This window comes from Cervus elaphus, chromosome 1, assembly GCF_910594005.1.
Source record: "Cervus elaphus chromosome 1, mCerEla1.1, whole genome shotgun sequence".
Lineage (NCBI taxonomy): Eukaryota > Metazoa > Chordata > Mammalia > Artiodactyla > Cervidae > Cervus > Cervus elaphus.
The window spans coordinates 91462049-91481421 of record NC_057815.1 but is presented as its reverse complement, the minus strand read 5'-3'; the positions used below and the strand labels follow the sequence as shown (position 1 = coordinate 91481421).

At 38.9% G+C, this 19373-nt stretch overlaps 3 protein-coding genes across 3 annotated transcripts; 2 read left to right on the top strand and 1 right to left on the bottom strand.

The window, feature by feature from the left end:
* Positions 1-31: 31 nt before the first annotated feature.
* Positions 32-2265, top strand: LOC122702731 (olfactory receptor 5F1-like). Its single transcript, XM_043916493.1, has 2 exons — positions 32-41; positions 1301-2265. Exons 1-2 carry the CDS (start codon positions 32-34, stop codon positions 2263-2265), a joined length of 975 nt encoding a protein of 324 aa, XP_043772428.1.
* Positions 2266-10026: 7761 nt separating this feature from the next.
* LOC122673794 (olfactory receptor 10AG1-like) lies at positions 10027-10992 on the top strand. Its single transcript, XM_043871695.1, has one exon. The coding sequence runs from the start codon at positions 10027-10029 to the stop codon at positions 10990-10992; it is 966 nt and encodes a 321-aa protein (XP_043727630.1).
* A 6734-nt stretch (positions 10993-17726) lies between these two features.
* LOC122702724 (olfactory receptor 5T1-like) lies at positions 17727-18725 on the bottom strand. The gene has a single exon (XM_043916480.1). The coding sequence runs from the start codon at positions 18723-18725 to the stop codon at positions 17727-17729; it is 999 nt and encodes a 332-aa protein (XP_043772415.1).
* Between the last annotated feature and the right edge of the window lie 648 nt (positions 18726-19373).

The window sequence follows — 19373 nt, the reverse complement described above, 5'->3', positions numbered from 1 at the left end:
CACACAAACCCACACAGGGAAGGCCAGTAGTATGGTTGTAGGTTATATACCCATTTGGACTAAGCTGCTAACACTACAAAGAAAGAGGCAGTTAAATAACCATTTTTTAAATAAAGCAAAAACTTAAAAAAGACAGAGATCAGGAACCGTGTTATGATGAAGATCGCACTAGTGTTTGATTCCATCTCCCTGGGCGTGATCACATTTTAATTACTTTTGAGACTGCAGTTTCTGCGTTTAGAGGGTTGATTTCACAATCAAAATCTATAAGCCAGTCCTCAGGTGTACCCAACCTTTTTTAAGGAGAACAAAATAAAGAGGCAGCAATGTGTATATATTTAGAAGTTGTCTCAAATTTTTACAAAGAGCTAATTCAAATTTTCACCGATTTTCATTTCATTTAAAACATGAAAACTGTCTTTTTATTTTTGTGCCTGAACTGATTTATCAGAGATTTTGACAAAAAAGAAAATACTTGACGAAGTAAGTTAGTACTGGGAAGAATGCAGTAAGAACTTGGTACTGTCATTCACTGCCATGGACAGACACAGTGTCTGTTACGATATGTCATTCATTTGACAGTGTGGTTTGTGATGAGAATGGTTGTTGCTTTACTACAAAATCATTCTCAACAATATGCTGTGCTGTGATTAGTCACCCAGTCGTGTCTGACTCTTTGCGACCCCATGGACTGTAGCCCACCAGGCTCCTCTGTCCATGGAATCCTCCAGGCAAGCATACTGGAGCGGGTTGCCTTGCCCTCCTCCTCTTAACAATATAATGCATGCCAAAATTTTGGTTATTTGAAATGGGCTACTTCTGCTGCTTGGAGAACACAAAAGCAATTTCCAGGTGGTGATGCATGAATCAATGGGTTGAAGAACATACAGACTGATCTTGAGGAGAAGAAAAAAAATGTATTTGAGTTAAAGTTAAGTGTCTGTTCAGATGATATGGGAGAGACTTCAGCAAGGACATGTCTATATTCTATATTTTGTATGTGGGCTAGAAGAGAAAGAATACAACATAGACACTGGATTTGCTAAAAAAAAAAAACTAATCTGAAATGAAATATGTGGACCTTGACCAGTCATTTTTTAATCCCTCAACCCGAATGTGATACAACTGCTTAATAAATTCCAACGGGCATTCATTTTTTCTACTAACTTAACTATTATGTTAGTTTTAGTATTTACTATGCTCTATGACCCTAGCAGTTAGGTTTTCTACATGCTAACCACTGAAACTCATTCGTATTTGTACTATTTCCTGTAAACTTTGGGCCTAATGTAAATTTAAGCATACTATACCTGTGACAAATGGCCAGCAAAAAATTATACTCTGCTGACTGAGTTCATCCTCTTGGGATTAGCAGACACACGGGAGCAGCAGGTTGTCCTCTTTTTCTTTTTTTATGTGATTTACACAGTGACAGTTGTGGGGAATGTTGGGATGATCCTCTTAATCAGAGCTGATTCCCGACTTCACACACCCATGTACTTCTTCCTGGCTAACCTGTCCTTTGTGGATGTTTGCTATTCATACACCATCACCCCAAAGATGCTGGTAGATTTATTATCAGAGGAGAAAACCATCTCCTTTGCTGGTTGCTTCCTGCAGATGTACTTCTTTATAGCCTTGGCCACAACTGAATGCATCCTTTTCGGGTTAATGGCCTATGACCACTATGTGGCCATATGCAACCCTCTTCTTTACTCCTTGATCATGTCCAGGACGGTCTGCCTGAAAATGGCCGCAGGGGCTTTTACAGCAGGCCTGGTGAACTCCATGGTTCACACAGGTTATGTGAGCAGCTTGCCATTCTGCAGTTCCAACGCCATCCATCACTTCTTCTGTGACAGCCCCCCACTTTTTAAGCTCTCCTGTTCTGACACACACCTGCAAGAAAGCATCTTTTCCACATTCGCTGGTGTGAATATGGTTGGGGCTCTGCTGGTGATTCTCACCTCCTACTCCTACATTCTCTTCTCCATCTTCCGTGTGCATGCAGGGGCGGGGAGGCACAAGGCGTTCTCCACGTGTGCGTCTCACCTGACAGCCATCATCCTGTTCTATTCCACCTCCATCTACACTTATCTGAGACCTACTTCCAGCTACTCCCTGACTCAGGACAAAGTGGCTTCTGTGTTCTACACAGTGGTGATCCCCATGTTGAATCCTCTGATCTACAGCCTCCGGAATAAGGAAGTAAAGAAGGCTTTATGGAATGTGATTACTAGGAAAAGGGTCCCTTCATTGCTGTGATTGTTTCGTAAATTTTCTGCATTAAATAGAGTACATTGAAATTTGAAAAGCTTGATGTTAGTTAGTTTCTCATTAGAGTATTTTCTAATTAATTAAGTCCATTCATATTCACATACATGTATCCAATTATATATAAGCAAAGTTACTGAAGTTATATATGAAACTATGGAAGTGTCATCTAATCATTCAATATTTCCTTTGGGTTCTCAGAAATAGGGATAACTTATAAAGAAATTTGGGTTATGGAAATAAGCAATTCAGTGTTTAGAGTCAGAAGTGACAATATCACATGAAACTAGCCATGTAGAGTATTTGCAGTGGTCAATTTATTTTTTCCTGATGCATATTTTTTCACAATTTATAGTTTGTAATGAGTGTTATATACAACATATATCAAACTTTTTAAACTTTAAATTGATTCCAGTTTTATTTATGGAATTATTTCCTGCAGAGTTGCTTAAGTCTAAATTCAGGAATATCCTTTTAATAGCAACAGTAAACATGCCAACTATAATTTCCTTTATCCCTGGAAAAACACACATATCTGGTAAAGAAAAAAATATGAATTGGTGTAAAAGAGTGCTGTTTACAAAACTGCTGTCTGAGTTGAATGCACAAATTTATGGTAGTTTTTCTTCTATTCTTTGTTTTCTTCTCACACGTTCCCTAGCCTTCTCTCACTTACTCTGTTCCAGATGCTATTACTACAGAAACACAAAGACACATGCACACATACTCAGCTAATCACATTTCAAAGGAAAATAAACAGTATAATGTCAAGAAGGTAAAATGCAAATGGCTAAGTGTAGAAGAATAAAAACTCCAATATAAACTAGCTGATTTTATGTGAAAATATGTAAGCTGTCAATGGTTAATGTGCACATAACTTTACTGCAAATACGTAGTAGTAGTGATAATGTTAGTTGCTTAGTTGCATCCAATTCTTTGACACCCCACACTCTGTAGCCCGCCAGGCTCCTCTATCTGAGGGATTCTTCAGGCAAGAATACTGGAATAGGTTGCAAATATATAACTTATTGCAATTAGATAGCTTTATTGCCAATCTGTAACCTTATAGAAATAATTTTAAAACAAATAGCTTTATTGAAACTATATGGGATGTATGTCAAATGGATAGTGCAACACCAGAAAACAGAAATGTGGTCATTTTTTGCTAAACTGAGATATAATTTACTGCCTTGGTTTGGAAATTGATGTGTACTTATATTAGCGTTCTCTTTAAACTTTGTGATACTAGCCCTTCTGTAGACACATTGCTATGTCAAATACTCTAAATTTGTGAATTGGGCTCAAAGTGTTAAATCTCCCGAAATTGTATTATCATGCTTCCCTTTGTTATAAAACAAATAAGATGAAAAAATATTATTTATTAGTCATGGTTGCTTTGTGTGTGTCAGTCGTTAACTCATGGGTAAAGGAAAACAAAAATGAAAAATGCATACATACTTTTTATACATCTGTTTGATTGTCCTCTATCTCCCTGATGTCTGACTTTAAATTTTCTCCAGTCAATACTGAGGAAGATATGGAAAACAATTCCCAGTCTAAAAAAAAAACACAACTACAGACAAAGAGAGATAAATACTTTCTCTTGGTTCTTATTTGAACAGCTGCAATAAATAGTTTGGTTGAACCATCTTTGTATAACAGGCACTATGAACTCAATCACCTGTGGCCAGGTGAGTGCATTCACATGTTAGTGCAATGGCTATGTGGAATGTGGGAGATGAGTGTGAAGAATGTTCTTAGATAATTTATGCAGAGGGAGAGCAGAAAAAAAGTAGTGCATCTGTGCTAACTTGGTTCAACTCTGGTAAAGATAGGAAACTCCTGCATTTCTTAGATCTGAGTGCTCTAAAGCAGAATATTTGCAAAGAATTGGATGCTGCTGAGTGACAAACACATACCCATCCTAATTCAGGGGGAAGCTTCACTGTAAACAGTCATTCAGGGGCAGATTGCTTTGATATTTCCCACTGGTGACTTCCTTGGCTTCTGGCGTCATTTGTGGGTTTGCAGCCAAAATAGGGAGTAGCAGAATTCTAGGAGATGTCCTCTTGTTACCGAGCCCAAGTTCGCTCTGCTCTCCACACGACAGGCCAATGAATGAATCTGAGAGGCAGGTGTTGAGGCAAGGAAAATGACTTTATTCAGAGAGCAGCTGACCCTGAATAATCAGTGGAATGACTGATGCTGAAGCTGAAGCTCCAATACTCAGCCTGATGTGAAGCGCCGACTCATTGTAAAAGACCTTGGTGCTGGGAAAGATTGAGGGCAGGAAGAGGAGGGGTGACAGAGGATGAGATGGTTGGATGGCATCATCAGTTGTCATGAGTCTGAGTAAACTCAGGGCAACAGTGAAGGACGGGGACGCCTGCTGTGCTGCAGTCCATGGGGTCACGAAGAGTCAGACACGACTGTGACTGAACAATAATTGTCACATACGGCTGATTGTTTTCTTGAGGCCAGTTGTTTCCATGACATTTTCTTCAGCCATTTATTTTGGTCCCCTGGTCCTGGTCCAAATGCTCCTTTGATAATTCTTGCTTTGCTGACTTTATGGCCTTGTGTTTCTGTGGTCAAGTCAGGAGGAAGGAGCAGGAGATTTGCGGAAGGGGAACCCCTTCCAGAGCTCAAAAGGGGACTCACGTCTAACACTCAGAAACGAATTGTCCAAGGAGACACACTTGCTGACAAAGTAAGAGACTTTATTGGGAAGGAATGCCCAGGCAGAGGCCAGGATGGTGAGGGAACCCAGGAGGACTGCTCTGCCTCGTGACTCACAATCTAGGGTTTTATGTTAATGGAATTGATTTCCAGGTTGTCCTTGGCTGGTCATTCTGACTCAGGATCCTTCCTGGTGGTGCACGCATTGCTCAGCCAAGGTGGATGTCAACGAGAAGGCTTCTGGAACGTGGTAGAACACATGGAGTCTCCATTTGACTTTTCCCAGACTGTGGAAAATGTGACTTTTCCCAGATTGTTGATGGTGTCTTGTTAGTTCCTTACCAGGACTTCCTGTGGTAAAATAATTCATGCAAATATGTACTAAGATTTCTAGCCAGAGTGGGGAGTTTCAGTCAATGTGTTTCCCCCAACAGAAGCAATGAGAATGCCATGTATGTGAATCAGCAACAAAAATGCATATTAATAAAGAATGCAGATTTTAGTTCTCAGCAATGACAGGAATGTAGCCCACCAGCCTCCTCAGTACATGGAATTTTCCAGGCAAGAGTACTGGAGTGGGTTGCCATTTCCTCCTCCAGGGGATCTTCCAGACGCAGGGATCGAACCCAATTCCCCCACATTGTAGGCAGATGTTTTACCATCTGAATCACCAGGGAAGCAAGGTATAAGAAAAATGTATATTTGTTAGATATTAAAGAGGTCATCATGCAAGTATGTTCAGCATGGGTGTGTGTGTAGAGGGGCTGAATTGTTTCAGTAGCATCGGATTCTTTGCAACCCTATGGATTATAGCTGGCCAGGCTCCTACATCAGAGATTTCCCAGGCAAGAAAGCTGGAGTGGGTTTCCATGCCCTCCTCCAGGGGATCTTCCCAACCCAGGGATTGAACCCTGTGTCTCTTACATCTCCTGCATTGGCAGGTGGAATCTTTAGCACCAGCGCCACTTAGAGTATGTTCTGAAGCGAAGTCGTTCAGTCGCGTCCAACTCTGTGACCCCATGGACTGTAGCCTACAAGGCTCCTCTGTCCATGGAATTTTCCAGGCAAGAGTACTAGAGTGGGTTGACATTTCCTTCTCCAGGGGATCTTCCCGACCCAGGGATCAAACCCGGGTCTCCGGCATTGCAGGCAGACGCTTTACCGTCTGAGCTACCAGAGAGTATGTTCTGAGTATAAAGCAAATCTGTCAAAATCAGAAGCAAAGACAGCTCTCAAAGAACACTTTTGAAATAGGAAAGCATTTTTTAAGCAGCAGTAAGATGGGAACAGTATATCAGACATTTGCGTGTATTATATGTAGTTTATCTCATTTCCCTGCTTCATCCATAAAGTTCCATAAACAAATACAGCTTTTGTTGGTAGTAAGAAATTTTCCAGCTTCAGCAAGGAGATTTTTGTAAGAATTCCTCCCAGCGGTGAGTGTTGTGTGTGTGTACGCGGGGCGAGGGGGGTGGGATAGAAGACGCATCTTCGTTTCTGGCTACAGGGAGCTCGTGTCAGAGCCTAGTCATGACCATCAGTTCTCACTGTGTGCACACCGGGCGTTTAGGGATACTTTCCCAGGAATAACGTGGTTTGAGTCCCAGGGTTCCTGGTCCAAATTCTGTGTGTGACACAGTCGTGAGGTTCCTGCTGGCACATGCTGCGTGGTAAGTGCCTGCCCTAAAACCTGTGGGGATGGTAGGGGCACATGATTTAGAGTCAGAAAACACAGTCTCTATTCTTTTGCTGCTGCTGCTAAGTCGCCTTAGTCGTGTCCAACTCTGTGCAACCCCATAGACGGCAGCCCACCAGGCTCCCCCCGTCCCTGGGATCCTCCAGGCAAGAACACTGGAGTGGGTTGCCATTTCCTTCTCCCATGCACGAAAGTGAAAAGTGAAAGTGAAGTCGCTCAGTCGTGTCCAACTTTTACATTCCTTTAGAGTCTAATCCTACATTTTTGGCAGTGAAAGTGGGATACAGCCGGTAGAGGCCAGTGTTAGGGACTATTTGAAATTACCCAACTTCCCCTAATAGAAGTGTGGTAAAATAATTGCAAGGGAGTAAAACCTCCAAACTAAGGAAAAACGCTGAGACTCAAAATTTGAAGAAAGAGTCTCCTAATACAGAGTAGATGAGCAGGAACTCGGGCCTGGAAAATGACTCCATTACAGGAGAATTAGCAAGACTTAGTCTGTAAATATTAGATTCATGCTTAAAGTGCTTCTCTCCAAAAAATACATGCATGTGGGTTGAAAAAGAGAAATGTAAACTACTAAATGTTTCAATAAGAAAGAGGAGTTTTTAATTTAGAAAATGTTATAAGTAATGGTTGTTCTTGGGACTTCCCTGGCAGTCCAGTGGTTAAGACTTCACCTTCAAGTGCAGGGGACACGGGTTCAATTCCTAGTCATAAAACCAAAAAACATGAAACAGAAGCAATATTGAAACACATTTAATAAAGACTTTAAAAATGATCCACATTAAAAAAAAAAAAAAACTTCAAATGATATAGTTGTTCTTAATCTTTGTTTATAGATGTCATTAATGAGCTGTATGTGTCTATTCAGGGATTCCCAGGGTGCTTGAGAGATAATCATACTTTGAATAAAATAATCTTAGTTTCACTTAAGAGTGAGAGAATAAGTAGAGCATGTTCAGATGATAATGATGCTTGGTTTTTGAAAAAAGACTATTCAGAGGAATTATAGAGAATAAAATAACACAGGTAAGAAACCAGTTGATAAAGAATTTGAACATTTTCCTGCAGGTACTGTTGGACCATTCAAAGTGTTTCTTCTTCTAGGACATCTTTGCCCACTGACTGCATTTAGGAAATGGAGAAGGCATGAAATCATATTCTGTGGAAGACCTGAAGGAAAGTCTGGTCTATCATGGAAGAATTGTTTGCAAAACACACCAACTTAATTGCCAACAGGAGCATTTAACTAGCAGTTTGCATTTAACTAGCAATTTAGACGTATAGAGGGAAAAGAAATATTCCCTTGAGGAAGAAGTGAGGATTTCCTCTATAAAAAGCCTTGCTTTATAAAAGCAAGTTAAGTTCTTGTTTAAAAATCTTATAGAGCTTAAACAATGCAACATTTTAAAATATGTTTAAAAATTCATCAACAGGAATAAAGTAACCAGAAAAATTTGAAAAAGGTAAATATAAACTATTCTGTACTAATATTCTATTTTAATTCAACATAGTTTCTAAATTTCAAGATCAAGATTTAATAAATAATATCAAACAAATATGGGCTTTCTCTTGTGGCTCAGATAGTAAAGAATCTGTCTGCAATGCAGGAGACCCAGATTAGATCCCTGGATTGAGAAGATCCCCTGGAAAAGGGAATGACTACCCATTCCAGCATTCTTCCCTGGAAAATTTCAGAGTAGGTAGGCTACTCTCCATCGTGTCACAAAGAGTCCGACATGACTGAACGAGTAACACACATGTCAAATGACTAAAACCATCAGTATATATGGGTTGAACACCTATTTATTCTTTAAGATAGCCTTATTTAAGTTAGATTTCTTACTTCCTGCATTAAAAAGTTAAATAATGTGCTTGAAGCATTTGAAATATATGTTTCTAATGTGTCTATTGTTAACATAATACTAACATTAATATTATTCATTTCTAGAAATAATCTATTAAGAAAACTGTAATCAAAGAATGATATATTGCATTCAAATTAATCAAACATATTTTGCTAAACTGTCAATAAAGTAAATGTTGCCATTACAACTAAAATAATTTTAATGAGAAAGAATCACCTTTTATTAGTGAGTTTCCTTCTATAGAGCTTCCTGAGTGGCACCAGTGGTAAAGAATCTGCCTGCCAGTGCAGGAAACATAAGAGACATGGGTTCGATCCCTGGGTCAGGAAGATCCTTTGGATGAGGATATAGCAACCCACTCCAGTATTCTTGCCTGGAGAATCCCATCAACAGAGGAGCCCGGCAGGCTACAGGGTCGCAAAGAGTTGGACACATCTGAACATCTGAGCACTTCCCTCGATAGAGGAATATATGAAGCATTTTTCACATCCAGATTATAATTTCCTAAAAAAAGAATATTTAACTTAACCTTTTTGGTTGATTTTTATTATTGTTTATGTTAATCAAATCAGATCACAAATAGGGAAGGAATTGGACACAATATCTGACTACATTTGTGAAACTTTTATATATATTGATATTTCTTTTCCCTATTAACATTTAATTTAGGCAAAAAAGTATTTAAATATCCAAAATTACTGCTGCTGTTGCTAAGTTACTTCAGTCGTGTCCGACTCCGAGCGACCCCATACAAGGCAGCCCACCAGGCTCCTCCGTCCCTGAGATTCTCCAGGCAAGAATAGTGGAGTGGGTTGCCATTTCCTTCTCCAGCAAAATTACTAGGATTAAAAACAGTTAAATGTCAAAAAGTTGTGTTTCTAAGCAATGAGATGTATTTTAGTTCAGTAATTTGGAATTCTAATCCTTATAACGTTATGAACTTGAATATAAAAGCTTTGTCTCTTACATTCTTAAGAGTTTTAACTTTCTCACTCCTTAGAAAATAACCATTTCTAATAATGATTTCTACTTTTAAGTTAATTCAGATTCATTTATGAAGCAGTAAATTAGGGCAGAGCCTTATGCCATATCTTTATAGAATGAGTTATTAGACATAATGTTAAGGGTAAAAAGGATACATAAATAGCCAATAGAATATTGTGTTAGACGTTTTAGACCAGATATAGATGAGATTGATTGGGGAATAAAAATCATGGAAGTCAGACAATTAATAGTTAGTTGACGGTTTGACTATAAGTAGTAGTTTATCTGCTTTCTCCATTCTCCATTTAGCCATAATTTAAATTAAAATGATGAGACATATGGATTTTATTAGAATGTAGATGTAACATTATAAATCATTTAAGATTTCTTTCTGCAGATGAGTTTATAGCTCCTGATTTCAAATCAAATCTCCCCAAATCACAGAACACAAGTGTGTCAGAAAGTATCTGTGAACTGATTAAGACTAAAGCCCATGTCTTAGTCCAATTGTGCAAAAAGAAAATGCAGTCAAGAAATGTAAATTTAGAGAGAGAAGATCATTTGAAAATTACAGAAACAAATCTCACTATCATGATGGAATTTGTCCTCTTGGGTTTCATTGATATCCCCCAATTTCAATGGTTTCTTTTTGGGATATTCTTAGTCATCTATGTGATTATCCTGTTGGGGAATGGCGTCATAATTCTAATAACCAGAGTAGATGCCACTCTTCAGACGCCCATGTATTTTTTCCTCAGCAATTTTTCCTTCCTAGAAATCTGTTATGTATCGGTCACTCTTCCCAGGATGCTCATGGACCTTTGGACCCAGAGAGGAACCATTTCTTTTTTCACTTGTGCTACACAAATGTGCTTCTTCCTTATCCTTGGAACCACTGAGTGCTTCCTCCTGGCCGTGATGGCCTATGACCGCTGTGTGGCCATCTGTGACCCTCTGCACTATCCCCTGGTCATGCGCCCCAAGGTCTGTGTCGGGCTGGTGGTTGCCTCCTGGATCAGTGGTGCTCCAGTCCAGATAGGCCAAACATGCCAGATTTTCTCTCTGCCTTTCTGTGGCTTCAACACAATCAATCATTTCTTCTGTGACATTCCGCCATTGTTAAAACTGGCTTGTGGAGACATCTCTGTGAATGAGATGGTGGTCTATATATTTGGTATATTGTTCGTCACTGTTCCCTTTTTGCTGATACTTGGATTCTATATCAGAATTATCTCCACCATCCTGAAGTTGCCAGCAAACACAGGGCGGACCAAAGCTTTCTCCACTTGCTCTTCCCACATCACCGTTGTACTTTTATTCTATGGATCAGCCACTGTCACCTACTTAAAGCCTAAATCAAATGAGCATGAAGGACTAGACAAACTGATATCGCTTTTCTACACCACTTTGACTCCAATGTTCAATCCTATCATATATAGTCTGCGGAACAAAGACGTCAGAAAGGCAATGGGAAAATTTCTTCCCTAATTATCAGGATTATGAGACATTTAAATAATACAGAAATTATGCTGCATTTATGTGTGTAATTTGCTCACAGACTTAATTGAAATTTACTGCTCTGTATTGTCTTAAATTTTTAAATGCAGCTCATGCTGTAATTTCCTTTTAGTAGAGAGTTATGTCCTCAAGTTTATGGCAATTGTGTTCATTTACTTAGCAATGTTTTACTCTTAAAGATCAGTTTTCCCCTTACTGTAAACTAGTAAGTAGAAATGTCTAAATAAACAAGAAGGTGTGATATTCAGGATGTGCTATAATTGAAATTATGCCATTTTCCTTTTTTTTATACCCTTCTATACTCTACTTTTATATACTCTATTAAATAAATAAAACACCCTGAGATGCTACAGAATCATTACTAAGTGATTTCCTCATAGGAAAAAAAAGCCTGAATATGTAAGGGTATAAGTATGAGAAGTACTTATAAAAACAATAATGTGCAAATCTATGGCTGATTCATATCAATGTATGACAAAACCCACTGAAATGTTGTGAAGTAATTAGCCTCCAACTAATAAAAAAAAAAAAAAAACAGAAAAAAAAATTAAAAAAAAAAAAAAAACAATAATGTGTAGTGTAACGGTTATTGCAGCACTATTTTTCTAAGCAGGAAAAAAAAGGAAAATGAATGCTCATATTGAGAAAGGTTTTAATAAGTACTGTGCATAAATATAATAGAAAAATATGGAGTCATTAATAAAACACATTACGTCTATATGGTAAGGGCCCTTAATAAATCATTTATTCTTATATCCATGTTTTTTTGTCATTTCTTCCTAGACTGACCCTTTGTTTAGCTATGTGATTACCTTTGGCAAGAAACTTTGGTAAATATGAGGAGCACTTTGACATTAGAATTTGTCCTCTCTAACAGTGGAAATCTTTCCATCACTGTGTTAAAAAGCTCAGTCTAGACTCCTGAACAATTAAAGAGCACATAGAAAGAAGCTACAGCTTGTGTGTAAATGACATAAAGATGGAATCAATCCCAACAGAATTGCAATCTGCTACTTTAAGGGTTTTTTAATCAATTACACAACATTGTTTACATGTTCCTTAAAGTGTATATTATTCATTGATGTTAAAATTTTCTCAATCTCTTTCTATACTAAAATATGCATTTTAATTATTGTTTTGGAAGACTCATATATGTTAAATTTTCTAAGTACTTTCATGTCTGAAAATGTACTTCACAAAGTTAATATCTTTGGTCTAAAATAAAATATTAAAAAACAGAGACATTACTTTGCCAACAAAGGTTCGTCTAGTCAAGGCTATGGTTTTTCCAGTGATCATGTATGGATGTGAGAATTGAACTGTGAAGAAAGCTGAGTGCCGAAGAATAGATGATTTTGAACTGTGGTGTTGGAGAAGACTCTTGAGAGTCCCTTGGACTGCAAGGAGATCCAACCAGTCCATCCTAAAGGAGATCAGTCCTGGATGTTCATTGGAAGGACTGATGCTGAAGCTGAAACTCCAATACTTTGGCCACCTCATGCGAAGAGTTGACTCGTTGGAAAAGACCCTGATTCTGGGAGGGATTGAGGGCAGGAGGAGGAGGGGATGACAGAGGATGAGATGGCTGGATGGCATCACCAACTCGATGGGCATGAGTTTGAGTAAACTCTGGGAGTTGGTGATGGACCGGTAGGTCTGGTGTGCTGTGATTCATGGGGTCACAAAGAATCGGACACCTCTGAGAGACTGAACTGAACTGAACTGAAAATAAAAGTCTCTCTGCCGAGTATTGTAGATCAAAATTTGAATGACCTTCAGTATTACTACAAAGGAGTAAGGCACACACACTGTTAGATACTGGGGGTGACTATAAAAATTCACCACCTAATTTTTTTGTCTACAGTTCTCAACACAATGGTACATGCACCTTTACTTTTTTAAGGAAAAAAAAATTACCAAAAAATACCAAAAATGTAAAACTAAACACATAAACAAAACCTAAACAAACAAGTCAGATTATGTTCATATATAACACAATGACATTACATTTAAATGATATTTTGTGAGTTGTGGGGAATGGTGAAGGGAGGGAGCATGAGAAAATTTCTACATATGATAGACATGTTCTTTACCTTGGTTGAAACAGTGGTTTCACTGGTGTACACATGTGCAAAATATATCCAATTATAAGCTTTCAACATTCACTGTTTATTACACTTCATGCATTAGGGCTTCCCAGGGAGCTCAGCTGGTAAAAAATCCACCTGCAATACAGAAGACTCCAGTTCAATTTCTGGGTAGGGAAGATCCACTGGAAAAGGGACAGGCTACCCACTTCAGTATTCTTGGGCTTCCTTTGTGGCTTACCTGGTGAAGAATCCACCTGAAAATGGGAGACCTGACACTGATCCCTGGGTTGGGAAGATCCCCTGGAGAAGGGAACAGATACCCGCTCCAGTATTCTGGCCTGGAGAATTGCATGGACTGTATGGTCCATAGGGTCCCAAAGAATTGGACACGACTGAGGGACTTTCACTTTACACATTAGCAAAAATGTTAAAAAGAAATTTTAAAAAGATTGGAATTTAAAGTAGAAACTTTCAGTAAAAGAAAACAAAGCAGAATTGTTACTATCAGTCTTGATCTATCAACAATGTCAAACAAATATTTAGCCTGTAGTAACATAAACTGTTGATAATTTCATATCAGAAATAAACAAAAAAATTATGATAAATACAGAAATAAACATCACATATTATGTTTCTATTTTATTTTCAAAACATATGTGTCTTTAAAACAAGCATTTTAATATTATAATTATATAACACTATTTCATGAAAAGTATCATAAGTCTTATGGTAATTTGGTAGGAAATGATCAAGTGTTCAGTTTTTACTAATGTCCAGTAGCAAGTCAAGAGCTCAGTATTAAAAAGAAGAGCACTTTAAAGAGAATGAAAGAGTCTTCAAAACTCCTAAAGGCTTGAGCTGTAATTCCCTTTTGGGGACCTGTCAAAGGCTTCCAGCAGCATCCCTATCTGCCATGGATACTTCAAACACCATTGGATCTACTGAAGCATATGGACCAAGTGATAGAGAGGCTTAGATAATAGCTTGGACCTGTTGCAGAGCCTTCTGTTGTCCTAGGCTTCACTCAAAACTAGCAGCTTCTGGGTCACTTGGGAAATGGGCCATAGGAACACACTTGAAAAAGGAATATGTTGCCTCCCAAGTCGAAAAAGGCCCACTATATCTGATCCTACTTTCTTTGCTCTAGGAGACAACAGATGCAGCAATGACTATTCATCTGAGAAGAGCCATCTCAGCATGCTCCACTTGGCCCTGTAGAAATTTCACTGAGTCAGAAGACCCTTGAAACTTAGCCATGTTCATTTCTTACCCAGTGATAGGAAAGTCCTTCACCAACAAGCCAGAGCATTTGCTGCTTCTTGTTCCCTTGGTTCAGTCAGCATCATTCCATCAGTATTAGGACCAGTGTTATGTTCTTTGGAAGAGAAAGATGATGAAGAGCTCTACAAGCTAAACTATGACAGAGAGATGGAGAGCTTCAGTTCAACTCAGTCGCTCAGTCGTGTCTGACTCTTTGTGGCCCCATGGACTGCAGCACACCAGGCCTCCCTGTCTGTCACCAACTCCCGGAGTTTACTCAAACTCATGCCCATTGAGTCGGTCATGCCATCCAACCATCTCATCTTCTGCTATCCCCTTCTCCTCCCACCTTCAATCTTTTCCAGCATCAGGGTCTTTAAAAATAAGTCAGTTCTTCACATCAGGTGGCCAAAGTATTGGAGTTTCAGCTTCAGCATCAGCCCTTCCAATGAATATTCAGGGCTGATTTCCTTTAGGATGGACTGGTTGAAACTCCTTGCTGTCCAATGGACTCTCAAGAGTCTTCTCCAACACCACAGTTCAAAAGCATCAATTCTTCAGTGCTCAGCTTTCTTCACAGTCCAACTCTCAGGTCCATACATGACTACTGGAAAAACCATATCTTTGACTAGATGGACCTTTGTTGGCAAAGTAATGTCTTTGCTTTTTAGCATGCTATCTAGGTTTGTCATGGTTTTCTTCCAAGGAGAAAGTGTCTTTTAATTTCATGGCTGCAGTCACCATCTGTAGTGATTTTGGAGCCCAAAAAATAAAGTGTCCAGTAGTTACAGAAAATTATGATTATTTCCTTTTCCCCAGTGAATTTATCTTCACAAAATATTTCAGTCCCTTCGGGGAGGGTGGGATAAATATAAAAAATAAAAATTCTGGCTATTGTAGCAAGTCCTTCTTTAGAGGACCCAGACTCCCCTTCATTGAATGGTTCTTGGGGCTGTAAAGTGGCTCAATTCTGGGAATTAATGAGGAGCCATGACTATCTATTTTAATAATTTTAGTCAGACTTTTGTTCCCTTGAATTAAATCTTTTCTGCTTACAGAGATCAAGTAAGAATTTAATAAGCATCTATTTTACTTCTAAGGAAACCATGATTACCTAGCTAATGCCATAGGTCTATATGAATCATACTGTTCTGATGCTGCTGTCCATTACAGTAACTAGGATCACTGTACCTTTGGTGGTTGATTTTTGCCAGTTGGCACCTGCCACCCTTGGATACAATAAATATCACTGTATTTTTTCAATTTAGTGGCTGTAGTTCCCTTTGTAAGATTTGGTCTTAGAGAAGACCACATATGGAGATCTTCAAGAGCTAGAGCTCCCTTCACAAATATGTTTCTCATTATGCTGGTGAAAAGGATGCCTTTTGCACAGTCCCAGTGTGAATTAATAGATCTTAAGTGACAAATCCACTTAAATATTCCAACCCCACCTTAAGACTGTGAGTCTCTTTCCCTACATCAAACAAAGCAGATTGACCATTACTATATATCTCACTGTTGGCCACCTTTTTCTCCATGTTTTAGCCAACTCACCTATCAAACCTGTTACAGTCCTTTTTAACCCCTGAAACTGTGGCCTAAAATAAGAAGCTCTGCTAAGTTGGTCTATACCAGTGTTTGGCCTGATCTTATATTATGTTCCTTCCACCATTACCCCTCACTCTGAATATCCATACATGCTCCCCATAGGACTACCTGAAAAAATCAGAGACTCAGTTAGTACTGACAGAGTATGGTATACCCACACATGGGTCACAGTTCATGGGTCACTCCACTTGGGTCTCACCTTTTGGGGCCTTCTGGGACCCATGTATACAGGTCTAGAAGCAAAGAGAGGCAGTTAGGGTGGGTCCAGATGAGCATCTGCAGTGAAGCAGACAATGGCAGCCTCAGAAGAGGCCATAACCCTTCCCTCAGGCAATGCTGGGTTATCTGCATTGTCTGCACGGTCATCTCCAGTGGGAAGATCAGAGCGGTAACACCACTTCTCTTGGTCATATAGATTTACTGTTTTTAATTTTTAGGTGCCTTTTTACAAATTTTTCCCCAGTCAATTCCCTCTCTTTTAACAGTAGGTACTATACAAGGTCAACTGATATCAGTTGTGTTTTTAGCAAACTCATCTCTGTAGGTATAGGAGATAAGGTCAGGCACAGAAAATTTGAAGTCATTAATACAGCACTCAAGTTGGGAATTTGAATCCTTAATTAGTAGAAGGTAGGGGTGTCAAGGGGAAATTGAGCCAAAGCTGAGTCAGAACCAGGAATGGAGAGAAACCCATATAGATGTTCTGCGGCTTAGTGGGGTAAGGGAAATATTTAGCAGATACTTGTAATCTTATTCTGGAATTGTGCTTGTTTTTTTTGTTTTTTTCTTTTGATTCTTTAGTTCATGAACATTATTGATAAAAGCTAACACCAAGACTAAAGGAGATCAGTCCTGGGTGTTCATTGGAAGGACTGATGTTGAAACTGAAACTCCAATACTTTGGCCACCTGCTGTGAAGAGCTGACTCATTTGAAAAGACCCTGATGCTGGGAAAGATTGAGGGCAGGAGGAGAAGGAAATGACAGAAGATGAAATGGTTGGATGGCATCACTGACTCGATGGACATGGGTTTGGGTGGACTCCGGGAGTTGGTGATGGACAGGGAGGCCTGGTGTGCTGCAGTTCATGGGGTCGCAAAGAGTTGGACATGACTGAGCGACTGAACTGAACTGAACTGAACTGAACACGAAGACTCTGTGTTCGTATTTTGTGAGAAAATAATGGTTTATACATGCTTCTGTGTGTATATGTGTGGGTATAAGTAAATCCATTATTTGCCTGTTGAAGTCCCAAACTACTTACCTCAGTCTGTCACTGAATTTAGAAATAGGGTCTTGAGGGGCAACTATAGGGTGGGGCCTCTAATTCAAGATGATTGTGGATGTTGATGAGAGAGGCCTCAGAAGAAAACAACCCTGGATACACCTTGATTTCAAACACAAAGCATCCAGGACAGTGAGAAAATACATTTGTGTTGTTCAGCCACACAGTGTTATGTAGTTTGTTATGGAAGCCTTGGCAAAAATATATCACCAGTTATCAGCAGGTATATGTATATGTTAGTGTATATGTGTATATTGGGGTGTGCATATATTTATAAATTCATTAAGAAACCAATGGATGATCATTATCCATACCTGCAAAACTTACACAGTTGGTTGTTGACCATAACCTTTATTTATGAAATATCCAAAAGAAATAAAAGGCATAAAATTAAAAATAAAAAAAACTTGTACCATGACATTCCTATATGGAGACAATATCATAAATCGTAATTTCTTCAACTCAGTGTTTAGTGTGAAAATGTACTTTATGAACAAACCAATTTTTTCCCAAAACTCTTTTAATTGCCTCTTTGACATCTTTGTTCCTTAAACTGTAGATGCCAGGATTTAGCATGGGAATCACAATGCTATAAAATATTGACACAATCATGTCATGGTCTAAAGCATAGCTGGAACTTGGTCTCAGGTACATGAAGAGGATGGTTCCATGGTAAATGGACACTCCAGTTAGGTGAGAGCCACATGTTGAAAAGACTTTCCTTCTCCCTTCTGCGGAACACATCCTCAGAACGGCCAACAGAATTAAACCATAGGAGATCAGGACAATCAAGATAGTGACTATCTCAATGGAACCCACAAAGTAGAAGAGCAGAAGCTGGTTTGTGTGAGTGTCAGAGCAAGAAATAGCGAGGAGGGGAGGGATGTCACAGAAGACATGTCTGATTTCATTGGAGGCACAGAAGGAGAGGCTGAAAGTAGCCACGGTGTGTACAGAAGCATGCAAGACGCCACCAACATAGGAAGCAATGATGAGGGACACATAGACCCTGGGCGCCATGCTGACTGAATACCGGAGGGGGGTGTAGATGGCCACATAGCGATCATACGCCATTGCAGCCAAGAGGAAGCACTCTGTGGTCCCAAAAGTAACTAAGAGAAATGTCTGTGTTACACACGCAAGATATGGAATAGTTTTATTTTCCATCAGGAAATTAGCTATCATTTTTGGAGTGACAACTGAAGAACAGCAGGCATCCAAGAGTGATAACACACTGAGAAAATAGTACATAGGATTGTGGAGCCTGGAATCCACAGTGACCAGGAAAACCAACCCCAAATTCCCTATCAGTGTAAAGAGATAGATTGCTAGAAACAGTAAAAATAGAAAAACTTGAGCCTCAAGATCATCTGTAAAGCCCATCAATATAAACATGGTGATTTCAGTCACATTTTTTACTTGAACCCTGTATAAATCTAAATCTGACAGTGACCCTGACATTTCAGTTTTTTATTTTTTGTCTAATGACAGTATATGGTGATTATAGAGTCCATGCAATCATACCCTCCTATTTGTTTCTTAGAAGGGTATATTGAAATCCTAATATTCTTTGCAGTGAGGGAGTGAGAAGGGGTTAAACACTGAGTTCAAGTGGATGTATTACCCTGCAAAAATAAATAAATAAATTAATTATTGTTGGTTAAATTTGTCCCATTAAAAATTTGGCTAATTTAGTTTACTTTTTGTTAAATTTATTGCTTACTATTTTAACATTACATCATTTTAAAAATCACAAATGCAAATAAATATAGGAATTTTTAAATTAGCAAATATTGGAAAGTACACATCTGAGTGCTAATCTTAGATTTTCATCAGTGATTATACCTTTCCTTAATGTTGCAACTTATAAAATGGGAGCAAACACACATCATAAGACTGTGTTGAATTTAAATGAAAAAAATCAATGTGAAAATCATTAAGCTTCAGAGAATGCCCAGATGACTAAACGGGATAAGCTAGACGTACTTGACAACTCGCGCACGAGGCAGCTTTCCCAGCCGAGCCACCTCACGTCCTCTTCTCTGACTACGGCCCTGTTTAACCAGCACTGCTGGGGCAGTGGTGAACGGACCAGAACACGTCCTTCTG